General features: G+C 52.1%; 1 protein-coding gene and 1 long non-coding RNA gene across 6 annotated transcripts in view; one reads left to right on the forward strand and one right to left on the reverse strand.

The window, feature by feature from the left end:
- The window catches only part of ATL2 (atlastin GTPase 2), a 55,523-nt gene extending 53,910 nt beyond the window's left edge, over positions 1–1,613 (reverse strand). Inside the window, exon 1 of one of the 5 annotated variants that reach the window (XM_075596330.1) lies at positions 1,483–1,613. In XM_075596330.1, coding sequence (XP_075452445.1) covers positions 1,483–1,561 — 79 coding nt within the window. In that variant the 5' untranslated portion in view covers positions 1,562–1,613. The remainder of the gene's footprint in view (positions 1–1,482) is intronic. The other 4 variants (XM_075596332.1, XM_075596333.1, XM_075596335.1 and 1 more) reach the window with 4 other exon arrangements.
- Positions 1,271–21,269, forward strand: LOC142492987 (uncharacterized). The gene is made up of 3 exons (XR_012800947.1): positions 1,271–1,658; positions 5,185–5,422; positions 20,389–21,269. It is a non-coding gene; the product is annotated as an uncharacterized LOC142492987 (long non-coding RNA).
- Positions 21,270–22,346: the final 1,077 nt, after the last annotated feature.

Genomic DNA, 22,346 nt, shown 5'->3' on the forward strand with positions numbered 1-22,346 from the left:
TGGGGGAGGAGGTGATGGCAGTTCTCTAAACAGATTAATCATAATTAGTCCTTTCATATGTGTGAATTACGCATTAGCATCTCACTAGAAGCGCCTCTATCTCTGGAATTCCCCATCCATCTGGGTTTTTTTTTTTTAACTGGCAAATGCTATTATCCTTGCATTATATGCATTATAGCATTCCCAAGTTTTCCATCACTACCAGAGTGCACAGCTGTTAAGACCCAATGCATGTTGGGGTTTCTGATCCAAAGAGAAACAGGCTTGCAGAAACAAAAATGAACCTTTAGTTAACTATATGGGGGTCAGATAGAAATGAGTGCCTACCATGGAATGAAAAGTCACTGCAATCCAGTAGCACTTTAGAAAGGATGAGATGTCAACACATTGCAAGGTACTTATGGGTTCTGTGACAGCTGCAACGCCTCCTATACCTCCATGTAGAGCAGTCTCAGCTTTAGATGGGTCACACGTGTCAATAGGCCACAATTGATAATTTACTATACTCACAAGCCAAAATACAATACACTTTGCAGCAAAGCAATAGCACAATAAACAACTAGTTCACTACAAACAGAAACAGCATTAACATTTAAAATCCCATTAGGTCCCTGGTACAGAAAACCAGCACTGCATTTAAAAAACACATGCATGTGAAATTTATGGAATATATATATATTTCATACGGGAAATATGTAGCAAATAAAAAAAAATCTTATTGATTTCAGTGGGAGACTTGTCTTCCCAGAATTGCGCCACTTTTGCCTTGAATCATATGCCCCGTCATGTCAAGTGAGTGTCATGTCAAATGAGTCTCTCTGTACATGCCTCCACCCCAATGACAGAGGGGCCTACAACACACAGCTGTGAAGCAGTTTCTATACAGGGGTTAAGCAATATGGCAGCTTCTTAGGTTCTCAGTATAATGTAACTGCCATTTTATGTTATGGACCACTTCTGCAACATCTTTACCCCCCCCCCCCCCCCCATCGGGGAGCACTCGGCAGAAGATAAGTGTGTGTGTGTGTGTGTGTGTGTGTGTGTGTGTATATATATATATATATATATATACACATATATACACACATACAATATATATATATATATTTATTATGGAGAGTGGCGCCTCGAGATTAACCAGAGGTCACGCGGGAAGGGACTGCCCGGTACACCTAATAATAGGGCTCCTAGCGCGTGCAGGGGTAGGAGACCAGTTGCCCATATGGGGAGGGGGGGTTGTGGGTGGCACGTGCTTGGTTTGTTACAACGGTTGGGGATGGAAAGAGGTCGCGCGCGCCACCTTAACCCTTTCGCAGCCCGGGGGGGCGTTGACGTGACATCACGCAGCGTCCCGGTGAGCTCCGATCTCTCCCTTCATCTAACGTGCGCCCGACCTCCCGCCACTTCTATTTCTTCACCCCGTGCTTGCCGATGACTGACACTCGCTTCCACCCCTCCGAGCTCCCTCTCTGGATGTTTTACCTGGGCCGTCAACGTGGTTCATGTCCTCAGTCGCCCTGTCAAACCGCGTCCGGCTCCTCAGCAATCTCCCCTCCGCCATCTTGGCTCCAGTTTTGAAATTGACTCCTCCCACCTCTCCCTTCTCTGACGTCACGCTCACTAACTGCGTTTGGACAGTCTGCCAAGTGCTGCACCTGGTGAGGCGACTCTAGGTCCTAGCGCCCGCCGGTTTCATGGTGCTACTGACAGCTCTACGCATGCGCCAGGTGAAGTCAGAGCAGGCACATTCTCACATGCAATGCACAGGCGTGGAGCACGCTAATGTAATGCAAAGCACTGACAATAGCGGGGCACTCTTTGTTTTTTTACAGTCCCCTGAATTTACAGCATCATTACCTTTAAATATAAATAAATGTATCTCCTCCCCCCCCCCCAGGTAGTAAGGTTGGCAATTACAGTTTTGCAACCAGAGTGATAAATAACCCCCAATATATATATACTAGCTGAGAGACCCGGCGTTGGCCGGGATGTAATGTTCCCGCTCCTCTCTCTCTTTCCTCTCTCCTCCCCCTCTCTCTGTTTGTCCCCCATTCACATCAATCCAGTCCCACCCCCCTCCCTCCTTTACAGCTCTGTTTGTCCCCCTTTACAGCTTCATGTAGTGTGTGTGCGTCAGTCATTGTGTGTGCGTCAGTCAGTCAGTGTGTGTGTGCGCGCGCGTCAGTGAGTCTGACGCACAAACACACACAGACTGACTGACGCACACACACACAGTCCGTGTGTGCGTGTGTGTGCCTCAGTCAGTGTGTGCGTGCGTGTGTGCGGCAGTCAGTGTTTGTGTGTGCGTCAGTCAGTGTGTGCGTGCGGCAGTCAGTCAGTGTGTGTGTGTGCGTGCGTCAGTCACTGTGTGTGTGTGGGGGTGTGTGTGTGCGCGCGCGTCAGTCAGTGTGTCAGTCAGTGTGTGTGTCAGTCAGTGTGTGTGTCAGTCAGTGTGTGTGTCAGTCAGTGTGTGTGTGCGTGTGCGCGTCAGTCAGTGTGTGTGTGTCACTCAGTGTGTGTGTCAGTCAGTGTGTGTGTGTGTGCGCGTCAGTTAGTGTGTGTGTGTGTGCGTCAGTCAGTGTGTGTCAGTAAGTGTGTGTGTGTGTCAGTCAGTGTGTGTGTGTGCGTGCGTCAGGGTGTGTGTGCGTGCGGCTGTCAGGGGTTGTGTGCGTGCGGCTGTCAGGGGTTGTGTGCGTGCGTCAGTACGTGTGTGTGTGTCAGTCAGTGTGTGTGTGTGCGTGCGTCAGTCAGGGTTTGTATGCGTGCGCCAGTCAGGGTTTGTGTGCGTGCGCCAGTCAGGGTTTGAGTGCGTGCGTGCGTCAGTCAGGGTGTGTGCGTGCGTGCGTCAGGGTGTGTGTGCGTGCGGCTGTCAGGGGTTGTGTGCGTGCGGCTGTCAGGGGTTGTGTGCGTGCGTCAGTACGTGTGCATGCGTCAGTCAGTGTGTGTGTGTGCGTGCGTCAGTCAGTGTGTGTGTGCGTGTGTCAGTCAGGGTTTGTGTGCGTGCGCCAGTCAGGGTTTGTGTGCGTGCGCCAGTCAGGGTTTGTGTGCGTGCGTGCGTCAGTCAGGGTGTGTGCGTGCGTCAGTCAGGGTGTGTCTGCGTGCGCCTGTCAGGGTTTGTGTGCGTGCGTCAGTCAAATGGCAGGCGCGGGGGTGTGTGAAGGGCAGGCGTGGGGGGGGGGGGGTGAAGGGCAGGCGGGGTGGTGAAGGGCAGGGGTAGGGGGGGTGAAGGGCAGGGGTAGGGGGGGTGAAGGGCAGGGGTAGGGGTGGGGGGGTGAAGGGCAGGGGTAGGGGTGGGGGGTGAAGGGCAGGGGTAGGGTGGGGTGAAGGGCAGGGGTGGGGGGTGAAGGGCAGGGGTAGGGGGTGAAGGGTAGGGGTGGGGGGTGAAGGGCAGGGGCAGGGTGGGTGAAGGGAAGGGGCAGGGGGGTGTGAAGGGCAGGGGTAGGGGGGTGAAGGGCAGGGGTAGGGGGGTGGGTGAGGGGTGGGGGTGAAGGGTAGGGGTAGGGGTGGGGGGTGAAGGGCAGGGGTAGGGGTGGGGGGTGAAGGGCAGGGGTGGGGGATGAAGGGTAGGGGTGGGGGTGAAGGGCAGGGGGGGTGAAGGGCAGGGGGGGTGAAGGGCAGGGGTAGGGGGGGTGAAGGGCAGGGGTGGGGGGGGGGTGAAGGGCAGGGGTAGGGGGGGTGAAGGGCAGGGGTGGGGGGGATGAAGGGCAGGGGTAGGGGGGGGGTGAAGGGCAGGAGTAGGGGGGGGTGAAGGGTAGGGGTGACGGGCAGGGGTAGGGGGGGGTGAAGGGCAGGGATAGGGGGGGTGAAGGGCAGGAGTAGGGGGGGTGAAGGGCAGGGGTAGGGGGGGTTGAAGGGCAGGGGTAGGGGGGGTGAAGGGCAGGGGTAGGGGGGGTGAAGGGCAGGGGTAGGGGGGGTGAAGGGCAGGGGTAGGGGGGGTGAAGCGCAGGGGGGGGGTGAAGGGCAGGGGTAGGGGGGGTGAAGGGCAGGGGTAGGGGTGAAAGTGAGGCACAAATTGTTGGCAGGGGTAAAATGTCTCTACACACACACACACACACACACACACACACACACACACACACACACACACACACACACACACACACACACACACACACACACACACACACACACACACACACACGGAGTGAGAGGTGGTGGAGAGCGGGACTGGCGCATATCAGAGGAGGCTGCTTGGCCCCACAGTGGCCGGGGAGGTAGCGGCAGGGAGGTAAGGGAGCGCCGGGGAGTTAGCGGCGGGGAGGTAGCGGCGGTGAGGTAAGGGAGCGGTGGGGAGGTAGCGCCGGGTAGTTAGCGCCGGGTAGTTAGCGCCGGGGAGGTAAGGGAGCGTTGGCGGCTGGGGTAGGAGGGCCGCGCCTCGCCTCGCTTCCCCTCCGTCTTTCCTGGAGCCGGTTGAGACCGAGGGGGGAGGAGCCTGAAGTTGGCGGCAGGGGCAGGAGGGCCGCGCTTCCCCTCCGTCCGAGAGCCGGTGCAGGGCGGCGCACGTGATGGGGGGGGATGTGTGAGGGTGAGTGGGTGAGTGTGTGTGTGTGACCTTTGGGCCGTCACTCCTCCTCAGGCCAATGAGAGGTGTGCGGGGGCGGGCGGGCCAAGGGAGCAATCTCATTGGCCTGGCCCAAGGTCCAATGTGATTGCCGCTAGGGACACAGGGAGACACATACAGACACAGACACATAAGACGCTTTCAGAAATATATAGATAGATAATATAGTCCCCTGTACCCCTGCACGTGCTAGGAGCCCTATTATTAGGTGTACCAATATAATATAATATAGTAAAATATATATATATAGTCATTTATTACGGCATTTTGTGCTATGCTTAATACATTTTTTGTTACCCACTGAGTGCTGTAACCTCCTTGCCGCATTGGGGGGGGGGATTGGGGGGGATTGGGGGGGAAGGTGGTGTGTGTGTGTGCGCTGAGTTAAGTTATGGTGAGTAAAAAAAGTGACAAAAACCCTCCACAGCAAAGCAAATATGCAAATGTAATACAACTGTATGCTCATCTGCATGTCTTAGACAGGTCTGCAACCCCGCCTTTCACCATTATCACCCAGCACACAGCACTTCCACTGCAGCAAGGGATTCTGGGGAATGACATGCAAATGAGCACACAGTGCCACTTTTTGCTTCAAAAACCGTTTTTAACATGGTTCCCTATAGGCTTAAGCTTGCTGCATGGTCTCGCAACGTGTGCCTGCACTTGGCTTCCTGGAGGAGAGTACTCCCTTGTTGACCGACATCACCGGACCAACGAGGTTTCAGCAGTTCCCCCCACCAAGGACGTGCAGCTGTTTCCACGAATTGTTCCAACTGAGACCGCCAGCGTTCCCTGATACCTCTTCAGTGTGGTAACCAGTTGTGCTATATACACTCAATGCGAATGTTCTTTATACCTGATGTACGCTGAATACTCACCTTTTATACCAATCAATAATATTTTGATATACTTCGCCATGCGGTTTTGCGCTGTTTTTGTTTCTTGTCTGTTTTAGTGTCTGTCGGAGTGTTGAGCCACCCTGACCCCTTACAGCTGCAGCCGTCTCACTGTATACACGATTATTGTATGTTTTTACCCTCTTAAGTTGAGGTTAATATTTCAATTCACTTGATATTTAATAGTAGATTTAATATTGTTCAACAATTAGCTGCGCACTTTTTTTCTTTTCTGGGCAACCACTACACACCTCCCACCGCACTCCTGGCACCCGCAGCTGCCGCGGAGGTAAGGGGACACTCACTGGTAGCCCAAGGGCGACCTTGGCTACATTTAAATAAACACCCTTTTTTTCCCTCTTGGGAAGTGTTTTATTTTAGGTTTGCAATGGTTTAAAGAAGACTTGATTTAACTATTGAGAATTTTGCGCTGCTTTGTAGACTACTTGTTATCTGATGACAAAAAGCATTCGATATTCCTATCTTCATAAGTATAAATTGCTTTAAAGTATAGCCGCTACACAGTTTAAAATTCTGGGCATTAATGAAATTCCTGCTCTCTAATTGATCAAAATTCCAGGAATTAATAGCCCGTAATGCCCAAGAACCTTGCCAAATCAGAGAGCAGGGCTTTATTGAATTACATGCTGGCAAGAGAGAGGGTCAGTGTGCCATGCTGTCTAAGTATAGTGAGAGTGGGCAGGATGACGATCTGGGGGTATGGTGGACGGGTCGATGATCCAGAGGTGCGGTGAACATGTGGATGATCCAGAGGTGTGGAAGATGGGCGGATGATCCGGAGGTACGGTGGGGGGGGGGGGGGGGGGGGGAAATGTGATCCATGAATGTCCGGGTGGATTATAAACTTCCATCCTGGGCATTAATGGGCTTGTAATGCGCTGTCCTTCAGGTTAATGCAAATGATCAGAAGGGGGCGTTTTAAGCAAATTCTGTGGCCCTCTTGCAATGCAATAATTATTTACAAAGCGCTGACATATTCCGCAGCACGGAACAATGGGGGAACAGTTAAATAAACAGAATGACACACAAAATAAAAACGAATGAAGGCAAACCAATACAGTATGTAGTGAGCGCCCTGCTCATGAAACCTTATAATCTACACTTGAGGATCTGAAAGTTGACATGCTAACGTAAGATAACAAAAGAGGGAACCCCCGCAACTGTCTAAATGTAAATGTGTCGGTGCTCCCTAGGTAAGTGCATATAACAACAGACCGGAGAGAAAGAACCTAGTAAGGGCACTCTAAACACATAGGTGGTATGGTGAACACTTTAAAACATACACTTTATTCAAATAATTTTAAAATAATGGGTGATAAAATAAGAATTGACGCGCGCGTTTCGCGTAGCCGCTTCCTCAAGGCACTACAAGGGGGGCCCCCCTTGTACTTGTGAGGATTCAGGGATCGCGGCGCCCGCGGCCCGGCACCCCTCATCTTCTTTACCTCCCGCTGCTGAGGTGCGTGCCCCTCGCTGGCACCACTTACCTCCTGCTGCTCTGGGGGTTCCCGGCCATCCCCGGTGGTCTCTCGCTCCTGCTAGCTCTTCCCTCTCCCATGCGGCTGCCGTGTGTCCCGGCCGCGAGCGTGAACAGCGCACGCCGGGTGAAGATAATTTATTCACTGCTCTATCAGTGAAACCACGCCCCCAGCAGACGAACAGGACCCCCTGCCAAAATAAGAGTTCTCACCTGCCTGCCAATCAAGTGGACCTATAGCTCCACGCACTCCTCCAGGCCTGCCTCCACTTTCGATTGGTTAGCCGCACTTTATATTGCCTGTCCTCCCTGTCACGGTGACTTTATGGCAGGCTGTAAGTTACACCAAAATATATATAAAATATAATATATATTTATAACTGGGTTTGAACTGGGACGAGACTTAGATATGATAAAATATAATTTATTCCTTGACAAAGGTGAACACAACAGATATACAAATAACAGGCAAAATATGGACACTTACTTAAAATGGAAATGATGAAACAGTCATATCTGGACTGGCAGTTCATACAGCACTCTTCATAGCCATCAAGACACCAAAGACATGAAAGACCTCTGGCATGAAGGCATTGCATAGCGTTTCTCTCAGCAATCAAGATGATATAGAACATACAAAGGATAAAGGGTTGACCACAGATTATATACCTTTTGTGGCCCTATCCTTAACATTAAGTACAGGTGATTGGTTTTCAATTACCTCCAGCCACTCACTAACATGGGAACACATTTTGATCCCTGCCCCCCAGCTAGTTGGCACATGCGCAGTAGCACTCTGGGGTCTCATTTCTGCAGCCCCTCATCTGCATCAGGAATGCCAGCTAGTCTACCAGATTGGATTCCTGGCAGGATATTCTTTGTTGTGAGGTGTGAAATGGAACACTTGAAGACTGCTCTGGTTTGAGTAATCTCCGCCCTCATGTAAACAGTAGAGGTGACAAAATCCTTTGAACCATACTTAAGTCCTAGACATTGGGTCGCCTTTCTGGCCATATGCTACCCTGGTATGCAAAGGAATTTCCTCTGGGTTTTACCCATACCTTGGAACACAGTATGAAAGATAAAACATAAACATATTAAAATATCCGGTTCCGTTGGGTCCAGCAGGTCCAAACTTCCCAGTTCTCAATGCCGGAACTGGGACACCCTATGGTCCAATTTGCGACTTGCTACGACCTTCGGAACCGGAGATACACAAATACACCTTAAACCGTTTCCTATTTTAATACAAAAAACTCCGCTTTAAATTAAATCACGGTTTTTCACTAAATCCCCATTGAAAACAACGGGCTCCGCCGCCATAGACTTTCAATGGCAAACCGCCGCCGTTGGCGGCTATGGGAATCCGCCGCCATAGACTTTCAACGGGGCGACGCCGCCGTTGAAGTCAATGGGGTTTTCCGCCATAGCCGGTCAATGGAGATTGGCCGCCATTGGAGTCTATGGGAAAAGTCCCGAACTTTCAAGGGGGTCCATACTCCGTCGGGTTGGTCCAAGAGGGTCAAGGATGGTTCTGCAGCGATGCCGGAGCAGTGACTACAGGTACCCCAACCCTGATCCTCTGGACCCTCCGGAACCGGAGCTATGGACTCCCAAATTTCAGGTTTTGACACTTAGCCGTTTTCTTGAGCTGTTTCTGCCGCCACCATTGGAACCTATGGCGCGACCCGCTCTTCTCGGTTCGACCCTTATCGGGGGTCCAGGATACGGGGACCCGGTTGTTGTCGAGTGGGGGGAGGTCTAGGAACTAGGGGCAGAAAGAATTTTATTTCTAGGTGCTCTAGAACTGTTTATTCCCACGCCACTTGTCGTTGAACTTGACTTGTTAAGTGATCAAAGCTCTCCTATTGAAAATGTATCCGCTTTGCGGTTAAGCGGTTTGGACGGCAGCCAACTCGTTTCTGGAAAGCTCTTTCGAGGATTCTCCATTGAAGTCAATGGGCCCATTGACTTACAATGGGAAACCGCCGCTCCTCCTCTCGGACGCCATCTGCTGGTCTTCTCAGGAAACAGGACCCAACAGCAAGATTCGCCATTGAAACACATGGAGCCCAATGGCGGCCTATGGGACACTGCAAAATGGTACCTGAAAAGGCGGGAAAATTACACAAAGGGCTATAATCACTAAACAACTATTAACCCTTGTGCTCCCGGATGGATCCTAGTGTGTGTGTGATGCAGACACTGATATAACAATAAAACAGGGGAACAGTGGAATATACATTTTCAGGTTATAACAAGGGTTAAATCACATTTCTGGGCCTCGGCCCAGTTAACCCCTTGTCTCCCTGGTGAGGTTAGAGGGTGGCCAATTGGGGTGTAACCCCTTTAATCCCAGGCCAAATCCTCCCCATCGTCACACCTCCCCTGCTCAATGGGTGCCTGGTCCCCCAATCATTTCCCCCGGGCACTGGGGTACCACTGGCGCCCTTGAAGCACTCAATAAGTCCTAAGGGGTTGGCCTGGCAAAATTGTCCTCCGGCATTGTCCAGTACATTGTTCTGGCCACAGTGGATTGTAAAGTCCAGATCCTGTGGAGCAGGGCTCCACCGTGGCTGCCGGGCATTCTCCTTTGCCTCCCTCTGCCTCCCACCCAGTGCCTGGTGAACCAAGTCTATGGTGAAGGGGCCCTGTTGCAGACCAGGCTGCACACTGCCCAGAGAATGGCATGTCTCTGCACCTGCAGGAGACCAGCTATCCAGCACAGACCGTCGCTTTCCTGTCAACCAAGTCTGGGAAAGAGCTATGTCACTATCCTGTAGGGACCCTACCTGCTCTGGCCCTGTGCCCACCTGTAGCTGCTCTGCTATACTCCTGACTCTCCTCCCTGGCTGCCTATCTACCCACAGCCCCTCCTTTGGGAACCCAGGGGAACCTGTCAGAGGGGTCACTCCTGGCCAGTCAGAACAAGCGACCTTCTGCCTACCTAGCCCATCCCTAGCTTCTGCCAGCTGCCTAACACCCCACTGACCTCCTATCTCCCCCTGCTCCACGGTGTCTCCCTGCCTAGCCTCCCCTAGGCCCAGCACCTCAGCCTGCTGCTTACCTCCCGGCAGCCCACCTGCACTCCTCTCCTCCCTGGGCAATTCTAACCCAGACCCTGGAACTACCTGAGTTCACCTACCTCCCTGACCTTGTCTCCCCCTTACCAGGGATGAGCTCAGGGGCATCCCTCCAGATGCAACCGCCTTAGCTTTTGGCTGGCAGGTATCCCTGGGGTGGCACAAGTTTGCCACTGCCCTGGATACCCCCAGCCCATAGCCAGGCTGCAACAGGGGGTTGCTGATCTGAGACACCCCCTGAGGCTCTGCAAGGGTAATGGGGAATTCTAGCTGCCATACCGGCTGCTTTCCCTCCCCGGCTACCACTAGCCCTTCTTCTCCCACTGAGAACTGATGCTGGCTACCTACCTGCAGCCTCCCCTCACTCCGCTTCTCCCTAGCTAATCCTAACCTGGATCCTAGGGCTCCCAGACACTGTCTCCCCATTACCGGGGATGAGCTCAGGGTTGCTGGTGCAGATGCACCCACCTTAGCTCCTGGCTGGCAGGTAATCTGGGGGTGGTCTAACTTTGCCACAACCCCTGATATCTCCAGCCCGTAGCAAGGCTGCTACAGTGGGGCTCTTAACTGAGAGTCCCCTTGCTGCTCCGCCAGGGTAATGGGGAAGTCTAGCTGCCCTACAAGCTGCCCTTCCTTCCCCTCCCCTGGTGCCCCTATCTCCTGCCACCCCCCAGTCACCCCTAGAGTGAAACAACAGGGTACAGTCATAGGAACAAATAAGTCAGGGTCACTCTGCGACTTGGTCTGGCTTACCTCGCTGGTCCCCGCAGAGACCGCCGCCTTCGTTGGTCCCAATTGCAGGGGGACTGGAGTGGCCGCCGCCGGCATCATCTGGGCCGGGAAGCAACGGGTCGCCGCTGCAGCAGCACCCGGGGTTGGCACAGGGGAAACGATGCAGGACCGGGGTCCCATGTCTTTGTGGAGAAACACAGCTCCATGCAAACTTGGTAAAATAACCCCCTCCCGCAATCCCTATCCCTCCCCCCACTCAGAAAGGGCTCCGGCACTTTGCCGGAATCGCGGCTCTTCTGCCGCCGCCGCTATGGGCGAGCCCCAGGTAGCTGCCTGTCAGGAATCGGCGTTCTCCTCGCTTCCCACACAAAGCACTCCCTCTCTGCAGGGAGCCCCTGGACACACAAAACAATCCTGCCTTAGCGGCCTCCACGGCTCCTCGCCCCTGCCGCCGTCGCGGGATCACTCCCCTCGGCGATTCCTCTGCTCAGCGCCGGGCGCGCCCACGCCCTCCTGCACGCACACCTACACGCACGCCAGCCCCAGACGTTATGTGCATGCATTCCCAGCTTACAGAGCACACGCCTAACAGAGCACTTTTAACCACTGCTCCTGCAGTGAGGCGTCGCCCCCGAGCATCACACAGTTCCATGCAAATCAATGACTACACTCAGCTGGGCTGTAACACCTCCCTCCTATCAGGGAGGACTCCTTGCAGTCCTCCAGGCCTGCCCCCTTTTCCCATTGGCCTGCCCAGCTTTATCATGCCTGTGCTTCCCATCACTCGTCGCTCGACATAGTTCTGTATGGAAGGATTTGACTACTCTCTCAGTGACTCCTCAGGTATTGACGCGGATTGGACGACAACCCCCTCTGGCTCTCGACTTCGGCTCTACTTGGACTTCGTGACTTCTGGCATCCCTGTAACACGGCTTATACCTTCGACCATCCGCAACTCTCCAATCCCTGATCTTGGCAACGGCAATAACTACTCTTCCTCTACTACCGGTACCGGCAAGTATTGTCTTCCTTACTATACCTGGCCTGGCAACACTAACACCACACTCCGGACGCGCTCCCTTTGCTGCGGGTGCGTGTATCCCTACGTCCCACCTCAGCACAGGGGACGGGTCTGGTCTGCGGGCAGCACCGGCGTAACACTGCCGCAGCAGTACCCAGCTTTGATGCAGGGTCGCCGGCGTGGATTGTGGGACTCCGGTCATCGCTGGGAATTGCCGACTCCGCCAAACCATGTGAAACACCCACCTCCCGCACACCCCAACCCTCCCCCAAATAAAATTGCCGCCGGCAGGATGCTCGGAGTGGCGGCTTCTTCTCCGCCGGTTCTCCGCCAGTTCTCCGCTGGGATCCGGTGGATGGCCGCTGCTCTCCGCCGCTGTTGCTGATGCAGCCGTCCAGGTTCTCCAGGAGACCTCCCGAGGAGGGTTGTCGCCCCGGCTGGGCTAGAGCCATCAGAGGATGCCGCTAACTGGGTCATCTTTTCCGCAGCTCGTGAGCACTGGCCCTGAGGGGCTTCTTCGCCCGACCGCGCACGGTCAGGGCACTGGGCATTATTGTGGCCCATTTGTTGGCAGTGCCGCAGCGCCTGTCGGAGCTTCTCCGCCACCGGTGGACTTACCCCAGCAAGGGGCAACGGAGTCCAGAGCGGAGTTGCTTGAGCGCCGGGCTCTGGGAGGGGGTAAGTGGGTCGGGACAACGCCAGCCCCAGGAGCTCGTTCCGCTCCGCCTGGGACCACATCCCTCCCCACGCAGACAACAGTGAAAGTTCTTCCAGGGAAAATGGGCTGGCCACCGCAGCGGCCGTTACCTCTCCGGCTGTAAAACTCTCGGGGTCTCCGCGATCACCCGCTCCCTCCACAAGTCTCTGCCGTCCCAGAGCTGGGTCCATTCCCTGTTCTCCGGGCGGTTTGATGGTTACAGCAGCTGCAGCTGTGGATCTTTGCTCAGCCTGCCAGGTTTCATGCTCACCGATCGCTGTCTCTCTCTCAGCCTTGCTGGCTGCTGGTCCCCGCGCCGACTTGATGCACTCCTCCGGTCTCGGTGCCCGGCTCCAGTCAGACGGATGGCCGGCACTTTGGTTCTGGAGGCAATGCTTCTCACAAGTAGGGGAACAGTGAGGAGGTGCCATATCTTGTGTTATATGTTGTACACTGTGTGTTCAATATCTTTGGTCCCAGGAACTCGCAATTACCCTCGAGTTCCCACTATATTACAGTATCCCGCAGAACACTAGTAATACAGGTCCAGTTCAATCCCGCCGCTGCCACCAGTTAATTACAAGCCTGTCACGGTGACTTTATGGCAGGCTGTAAGTTACACCAAAATATATATAAAATATAATATATATTTATAACTGGGTTTGAACTGGGACGAGACGTAGATATGATAAAATATAATTTATTCCTTGATAAAGGTGAACACAACAGATATACAAATAACAGGCAAAATATGGACACTTACTTAAAATGGAAATGATGAAACAGTCATATCTGGACTGGCAGTTCATACAGCACTCTTCATAGTCATCAAGACACCAAAGACATGAAAGACCTCTGGCATGAAGGCATTGCATAGCGTTTCTCTCAGCAATCAAGATGGTATAGAACAGACAAAGGATAAAGGGTTGACCACAGATTATATACCTTTTGTGGCCCTATCCTTAACATTAAGTACAGGTGATTGGTTTTCAATTACCTCCAGCCACTCACTAACATGGGAACACATTTTGATCCCTGCCCCCCAGCTAGTTGGCACATGCGCAGTAGCACTCTGGGGTCTCATTTCTGCAGCCCCTCATCTGCATCAGGAATGCCAGCAAGTCTACCAGATTGGATTCCTGGCAGGATATTCTTTGTTGTGAGGTGTGAAATGGAACACTTGAAGACTGCTCTGGTTTGAGTAATCTCCGTCCTCATGTAAACAGTAGAGGTGACAAAATCCTTTGAACCATACTTAAGTCCTAGACATTGGGTCACCTTTCTGGCCATATGCTACCCTGGTATGCAAAGGAATTTCCTCTGGGTTTTACCCATACCTTGGAACACAGTATGAAAGATAAAACATAAACATATTAAAATATCCGGTTCCGTTGGGTCCAGCAGGTCTAAACTTCTCAGTTCTCAATGCCGGAACTGGGACACCCTATGGTCCAATTTGCGACTTGCTACGACCTTCGGAACCGGAGATACACAAATACACCTTAAACCGTTTCCTATTTTAATACAAAAAACTCCGCTGTAAATTAAATCACGGTTTTTCACTAAATCCCCATTGAAAACAACGGGCTCCGCCGCCATAGACTTTCAATGGCAAACCGCTGCCGTTGGCGGCTATGGGAATCCGCCGCCATAGACTTTCAACGGGGCGACGCCGCCGTTGAAGTCAATGGGGTTTTCCGCCATAGCCGGTCAATGGAGATTGGCCGCCATTGGAGACTATGGGAAAAGTCCTGAACTTTCAAGGGGGTCCATACTCCGTCGGGTTGGTCCAAGAGGGTCAAGGATGGTTCTGCAGCGATGCCGGAGCAGTGACTACATATACCCCAAACCCTGATCCTCTGGACCCTCCGGAACCGGAGCTATGGATTCCCAAATTTCAGCTTTTGACACTTAGCCGTTTTCTTGAGCTGTTTCTGCCGCCGCCATTGGAACCTATGGCGCGACCCGCTCTTCTTGGTTCGACCCTTATCGGGGGTCCAGGATACGGGGACCCGGTTGTGGTCGAGTGGGGGGAGGTCTAGGAACTAGGGGCAGAAAGAATTTTATTTCTAGGTGCTCTAGAACTGTTTATTCCCACGCCACTTGTCGTTGAACTTGACTTGTTAAGTGATCAAAGCTCTCCTATTGAAAATGTATCCGCTTTGCGGTTAAGCGGTTTGGACGGCAGCCAACTCGTTCCTGGAAAGCTCTTTCGAGGATTCTCCATTGAAGTCAATGGGCCCATTGACTTACAATGGGAAACCGCCGCTCCTCCTCTCGGACGCCATCTGCTGGTCTTCTCAGGAAACAGGACCCAACAGCAAGATTCGCCATTGAAACACATGGAGCCCAATGGCGGCCTATGGGACACTGCAAAATGGTGCCTGAAAAGGCGGGAAAATTACACAAAGGGCTATAATCACTAAACAACTATTAACCCTTGTGCTCCCGGATGGATCCTAGTGTGTGTGTGATGCAGACACTGATATAACAATAAAACAGGGGAACAGTGGAATATACATTTTCAGGTTATAACAAGGGTTAAATCACATTTCTGGGCCTCAGCCCAGTTAACCCCTTGTCTCCCTGGTGAGGTTAGAGGGTGGCCAATTGGGGTGTAACCCCTTTAATCCCAGGCCAAATCCTCCCCATTGTCACACTCCCACTCACTCATTGCTCTACATAGTTTCCACTTGGATTACTACTCTGGCATTCTCTCAGGTTACGACTTGGCTTGGCGGACGTCTATCTCTGGCTCTCGACCCCTGCTTGGACAAACGACCTTCCGGAATTCTCCAATCCCTGACCTTGGCGAAACGGCAACGACGACGGCACTTCTTTACCGGTACCGGCAAGTATTGCTAGCTAACACCACCTCGCCTGGCAACACCTAAAACACCACACTCCGGACACGCTCCTTTTGCTGCGGGTGCGTGCCCATATACATTCCTCACCTCAGTAGAAGGGACGGGTCTGGTCTGCAGGCAGCAGCGGCGTAACATTATGTCGAGCCCACAACACGCAGACCAGACAGATGTGGACTCTATGATGACGGCCATGTACCAACAAATCCAGGCCTTAACGGATCAAGTGGCTCTCCTCTCCCAACAGGTACAGGACCTTTCTCTACAGGCACCACCTGCGGCTGCACTGCCGGCGCAGTCAGATTCTACATCCACTTCATCCTCAGGTCCGAAGATTCCGGCTCAGAAACCCTACGCAGGGGATCCCCACGCTTGTCGTGGCTTTCTCAACCAATGTGACATTCAGTTCAAGATGGCTCCGCAGTTGAATTCTACTGGTTGGAAAAAGGTAGCCTATGTATACAGTCTGCTCACAGGTAATGCACTGGCATGGGCCTCCCCGATCTGGGAACTGCGTCCAGATATTACCCGAGATTCAGACGAGACTTTCGAAAGGTCTTCGATACCCCCGCACGACAAGAGACTGCTTCTAATTCCCTGCTGCAGCTTACACAGGGACGTCGGTCTGTAGCCCAATACGCCTTGGAATTCAGGACCATAGCAGCTGAGACTCGTTGGGGCCAGGAGGCCTTAGTCTCCATCTTCTGGAAAGGCCTATCGGACTCCCTGAAGGATGAACTTGCTTCTCAACCCAGGCCAGGACTTCTGGAGGACCTCATCACCCTTTCCATTCGTATGGACCAGCGTCTCCAGGTACGCCGCGCTCAGCGTCAGCAACCCCGGTCTACATCTTTCCGTGCTCCTTTCTCCAGGTTCTCTACTACCTCGAGACCCATCTTCTCCCCGCTGCCTGCGCTGGAAGCCCCAGAGTCGATGCAACTCGGAGTCCAGCACCCTCGGGCACCCTTACGACAATTTCGTTCAACCGGAGAGTCGTGCCATCATTGCGGCTCTTCTGAGCAGCGTACCCGTGACTGTCCACCATCTCCGGGAAACGACCAAACCCAGTGAGTACGAAGGGGCTCTCCCTGGGTGCTAAATCTCATTGTCCCCAATCCAGAAGGGAACTCCCTAAAAAATTGACCATTCCCATCTACCTTTCTGGCCCTACCTTCTGCACCTCCACAGCAGCATTTATCGATTCCGGCGCAGGAGGGAACTTCATGGATCAGACCTCTGAACAAAATCAGATCCCACTCTCTAAGAAGAAGTCCCCCGCGTCCTTGGTCGGGATTGTTAATCGGCCACTCACTCCGGCATATATCTTCTTGGAGACCGGACCAATCACCCTTTCTTCTCACTCCCACAAAGAGACCCTGGGCTTTGACGTGATTCATGCCCAGGGTACACCGGTCACGCTTGGCCTGCCCTGGTTGCAGAAGCACAATCCGTGCATCGATTGGGTATCCCCTAATCCCATTGTCTGGAGGTCAAGGTCAGAGGAATCTTCTTCGTCTACGGAACATCCGTTCCACCTACTAGCTAACACATCCAATCCTAAGAGGGAGTTACCTTCCCCTTACGCAGAATTTTTGGACGTTTTTAGCAAGATGCAATCTGAGCTCTTACCCCCTCATCGTTCCTACGATTGTCCGATTTACCTGGTACCTGGATACACCTTGCCAAAGTCCAAATCTTATCCCCTCTCGTTGCCCGAGACAGAAGCCATGGACGAATATATTCGTGAGAACTTAAAGCGGGGCTTTATACGTCCTTCCAACTCTCCCGCGGGGGCTGGATTCTTCTTCGTCAAGAAGAAAGATGGTACTCTCAGACAGTGTATTGATTACCGGGGCCTGAACCATATTACGGTGAAAAATCGTTATCCACTCCCACTCATCTCCGAACTCTTCGACAGACTTCAGGGGGCCAATCTCTTTACCAAACTTGACCTCCGTGGGGCATACAATCTCATCCGTATCTGAGAGGGCGATGAATGGAAAACTGCCTTCAACACCCGTAGCGGGCACTACGAATACCTAGTGATGCCCTTCGGTTTGTGCAACGCACCTGCAGTTTTTCAGGACTTTATCAATGACATCTTTCGGGATGTCCTTAATCGCTTTGTAATTGTCTACCTGGGTGACATCCTTATTTTTTCCCAAAACTTACAGGACCATATCATCCACACGAAGTTTGTGCTTTCGCATCTCCGAGAGAACCGGTTGTTTGCCAAGATGGAGAAATGCCTTTTTCACCAGTCTACCACTTCCTTTCTTGGGTACATTATCTCCAACAGAGGCTTGGCCATGGACCCAGAGAAACTGAAAGCCGTAATGGATTGGCCACAACCCAATTCCCTCAAATCTATTCAGCGATTTTTAGGATTTTCCAACTACTACCGGAAATTTATTCGCAACTTTTCCACCATCATCGCTCCTATCACGGCACTGACCCAAAAAGGTGCAGATCCTGCTTCTTGGTCACCCGAGGCAGCCACGGCTTTCAAAGCGTTGAAACAAGCCTTTGTCTCTGCTCCCATCCTTCGACATCCGAACACTAGTTTTCCATTCACCCTAGAGGTTGATGCTTCTGACTGTGGGGCTGGTGCGGTTCTGTCTCAGAAATTTTCTCCCCAGGACAAACTTCACCCTTGCGGGTTTTTATCTAAAAATTTTCTCCAGCGGAGAGAAATTATGACGTGGGCAATAGGGAGCTTTTGGCTGTCAAGCTGGCTCTTCAAGAAGGGAGGCACCTTCTGGAGGGGTCAAAAGAGCCATTCACGATTCTCACGGACTATAAAAACCTGTTGTACATCGAGAATGCCCGCCGCTTAGGTCCTCGCCAAGCCCGCTGGTCGTTATTCTTCTCCAGGTTTAATTTTATTCTGTCATATATTCCCGGCACAAAAAACGTCAAGGCGGATGCTCTCTCTAGACAATACTCTTCTGAAGAGAGACCGGAAAAGACCACCGAGTCCATCCTTCTTAAACAAAGGATCCTAGCAGTTGCGGCGTTCAAGAATCTTGAGAAGATCATCAAATCACAAAAACATCTTCCGACTGGTCTTGAGGTTCCGAAAGACACCTTGTACGTAGATCCCAAGATCGTTCCTGAGATACTCGACTGGGGACATGCTGCCCACTCGGCAGGACATCCAGGATTCAAGAAGACCTTGGATCTCATCCGTCGCACCTTCTGGTGGCCCAATATGGCCAAAACCATTCTCGAATTTACACGGTCCTGTCCGGTATGTACACGTAACAAAATTCCTCGTCAGAAACCTCAGGGCCTTCTCTTACCTTTACCTATTCCGGAGCGTCCCTGGTCACACATATCGATGGACTTTATTGTGGAGTTGCCTAGGTCGAATGGTATGAACACCATTCTTGTAGTAGTGGACCGGTTTTCCAAGATGGCACATTTTATCCCTCTCAAAGGATTACCCTCCTCACCCGCCCTAGCTGATATTTTCTCCAAAGAGATTTTCCGGATCCATGGGATTCCTACATCCTTCGTATCTGATCGGGGCTCTCAATTCGTCTCCAGATTCTGGAGGAATTTCACCATGAGACTGGGCATCTCATCTTCCTTTTCTTCTGGATATCACCCTCAATCTAACGGACAGACCGAGAGGGTTAATCAATCCCTCGAGAAATACTTAAGGTGCTTCGTCTCTAACTCTCAGGATGACTGGGCAGAATTACTTATCTGGGCTGAGTATGCCTTTAATTCCTCCAGGAACGAGTCTACCCATGAGACTCCCTTCTTTATCAACTACGGATTCCATCCGGCTCGCCTAACTATTTCTAAAATCTCCTCTGGAGTACCAGCCGTGGACGAGCACATCACTCTCCTACCAGACTCTTGATCCAGAATTCAATCTGCACTGCAAAAAGCCTCCTTCACACCTAAAACCCAGGCTGATCGTCACCGTCGACCGGCACCCAACTACAAACCCGGGGACAAGGTTTGGCTATCTTCCAAGAACATCCATCTCAAGACTCCTTGCCCCAAATTGGCACCTAGGTTTCTGGGTCCTTTTTCCATCGTGGAACAGGTAAACCCGGTTTCCTTCCGACTTCAACTACCTCAAAGCATGAGAATCCCGAATGTCTTTCACACCTTGCTTCTCAAGCCCTTCATCTCCAGTAGCCTCTTTCCGGACCACACTTCTAAACCAGACCCTGTGATTGTACAGGGTAACGAAGAGTACGAGGTCAAGGCTTTACTAGATTCCCGTCTTTCGAGAGGTAAGGTCCACTTCTTGGTCCATGGAAGGGTTTTGGACCCGAAGAGTGGTCGTGGGTACCCCTTAAAGACATTCATGCCCCCGGACTCCTCAAACGCTCCCAAAAGAAGTTTCCATCCAAACCATGGAAAGATCGTCCTGAAGCCGACCCTGATGGGGGGGGGGGGGGGGTACTGTGAGGATTCAGAGATTGCGGCGCCCGCGGCCTGGCCCCCCTCATCTTCTTTACCTTCCGGAATTCTCCAATCCCTGACCTTGGCTAAACGGCAACGACGACGGCACTTCTTTACCGGTACCGGCAAGTATTGCTAGCTAACACCACCTGGCCTGGCAACGCCTAAAACACCACACTCCGGACACGCTCCTTTTGCTGCGGGTGCGTGCCCATATATGTTCCTCACCTCAGTAGAAGGGACGGGTCTGGTCTGCGGGCAGCACCGGCGTAACAGTACTGCCTTGAGGAAGCGGCTACGCGAAACGCGCGCGTCAATTCTTATTTTATCACCCATTATTTTAAAATTATTTGAATAAAGTGTATGTTTTAAAGTGTTCACCATACCACCTATGTGTTTAGAGTGCCCTTACTAGGTTCTTTCTTTCCGGTCTGTTGTTATATGCTAACGTAAGAACAAGCATTTTTCCCACTAAGACGGAAGTTTAGCAGCACAAAGCACATCGTTTTATTTATTTAGTATTTTGTGTAAATAGTTTTTGCTCAATGTGCCCACAGTTACCTTAAAAGTAGCAATCCCACCAATTTTGTATTCTTGTTTTTTTTTAACAGAATCATAACCGGGATGTCCTCTGGAGTCGCACTAGGTTATCTTCAGCTCTGCGAAGCCCTTGGTACTGGGATTTTTAACCAGTTTATTTGCAAGTGTTCTCCCTGGACACTTAAAGATGGCCACCACGGTTGTTGCAAAGTAATTCTTCCAATGACGTTCCAGATTCCTTTTGGCCTGGGGGACCAGCAAGGTTTGGTGGGCTTTTTTATTTTGCAGATAACGCATGCATAATGATTGTTTTTAATAGTGATGTGACAATGTGTGCATTAGATATTGCGCTAGCATTAAACGCATCACGTTAATGGGTGCAAAAAAGTCTGCTACATCTGTAGTTGAGGAGCTGATGTCTGCTGAGCTGCAGATAGCTGAGTAGCTGCTAACTGCCCTGGGAGAAGTCAGAAAGATGCAGAGACCCGAGAGACTGCCTGCAGCTCATAATGGGAACTGCAGAACTCTGGAGCTTTGCATGCTTCTTTCTACGAACCACAAGGTCATGTCAGGGCTGTGTACCAGAGAAGCAAAGACTGCCTGAACTGCGAGTGCTTGTGTTTTATAGTTTGACAGAGTAGGGCCTGTTATTGCGATATCCACAGTGCAGGGGTCCCCAACACGGTGCACGTGGGCACCATGGTGCCCTCCAAGCTTTGTGTGGGTGCCCAGGGCCGCCCGATAGAGGAAAGCCGGGACAACTGCTCTTCCCTCTGCTGTGGGCCCAGCCTTTCTCTCCCCTTCTGCGGTATGCCCAGCCTCTCTCACCCCTCCTGCAGCGGGACCGGCCTCTCTCTCACCCCCCTACAGCAGGCCCGGCCTCGCTACAGAAGTTGGGCTGTTCGGTGCGGCACTGAAGGTCTCCAGGTAAAAAGTGCGGGTGTGTTTTGTATGCGGGGCTATTAAGTGAATGGTGGGTGGGAGGGGGTTTTATGTGTATTGATGGAGGAATTGTTTATTGGGGAGGGGCTATGTGTATTGGGGGGAGAGAGAGAGGTGGGGGCGTGACAGGCAGAGAGGTGTTGGCATGACAGGCAGAGAGGTGGGGGCGTAAGGGGGGAGAGAGGTGGGGGACATGAGTGGAGGGGGGGTGAGTGAGGGGGGGTGAGGGAGAGAGAGGTGGGGGTGAGGGAGAGAGAGATGGGGGGGGGTGAGAGAGACAGGTGGGGGTGTGAAGGAAAGAGAAAGAGGTGTATGTGCGTACGTGCATTAATTGGTTGGTGCCCACCATTCTCCTAAACTCTCAAGTGTGCCATGGGCACAAAAAGGTTGGGGACCCAAGCACTAGTGGATTCTTCCTGGAGACCTTGTGCCAAGCCAGATGAAAAGGAGTGCATTTATTTACAGGGGAATATTCAGTAAATAATAATAATAACTTTATGCATATAGCACTTTTCTCCCAAAGGGACTCAAAGCACTTGACAGTTACAAAAAGGGAAAAGCAAGAAAACATTTAAGGTGCAGCCTAGTGCCCCTGGCTATGTTTTCCTCGGCCCTGGCATGTAAGTCCTGGTAAGTGAAGGCAGTGCTGGGGTTAAATCCCTTTCACATGGGCCAGGATGTGAGTCCCTTGGCACACTAGATAAATTGTTGCCATAGCCAGGTGCAGGCTGGATGGCAGTTGGGAGCGTTATTTGGGGGTGGGGGTGGGGGGGGGGCGTTAATGGGTCGCACGTAGTATGGTGTGACATCGGTACATCCTCTAAAACCTGCCCAGTTTGGGGCAGGGGCAGATGAGGCGGTATCTGCCTTACCCCATCAGGGGGTAAGGGGGTGGTGACTAGCCTCAAGGGCCTCAAGCTCTTGGGGGATCCTAGTCAGGGAAGTAACAGTATGCAAGATGCTAGAGAAGATGTTACATGACTGATGGGTGTAAAAAGTACCTGTCTTCAAGAGAAGGATTCGGGTCCTGGCCTGCCAAATAAATGGTGAACCGTTCCTAGCCTCTGTTGTTACTGGAAAAGGGTGT

The sequence above is a fragment of the Ascaphus truei genome, chromosome 4 (genome assembly GCF_040206685.1).
Source record: "Ascaphus truei isolate aAscTru1 chromosome 4, aAscTru1.hap1, whole genome shotgun sequence".
NCBI lineage: Eukaryota > Metazoa > Chordata > Amphibia > Anura > Ascaphidae > Ascaphus > Ascaphus truei.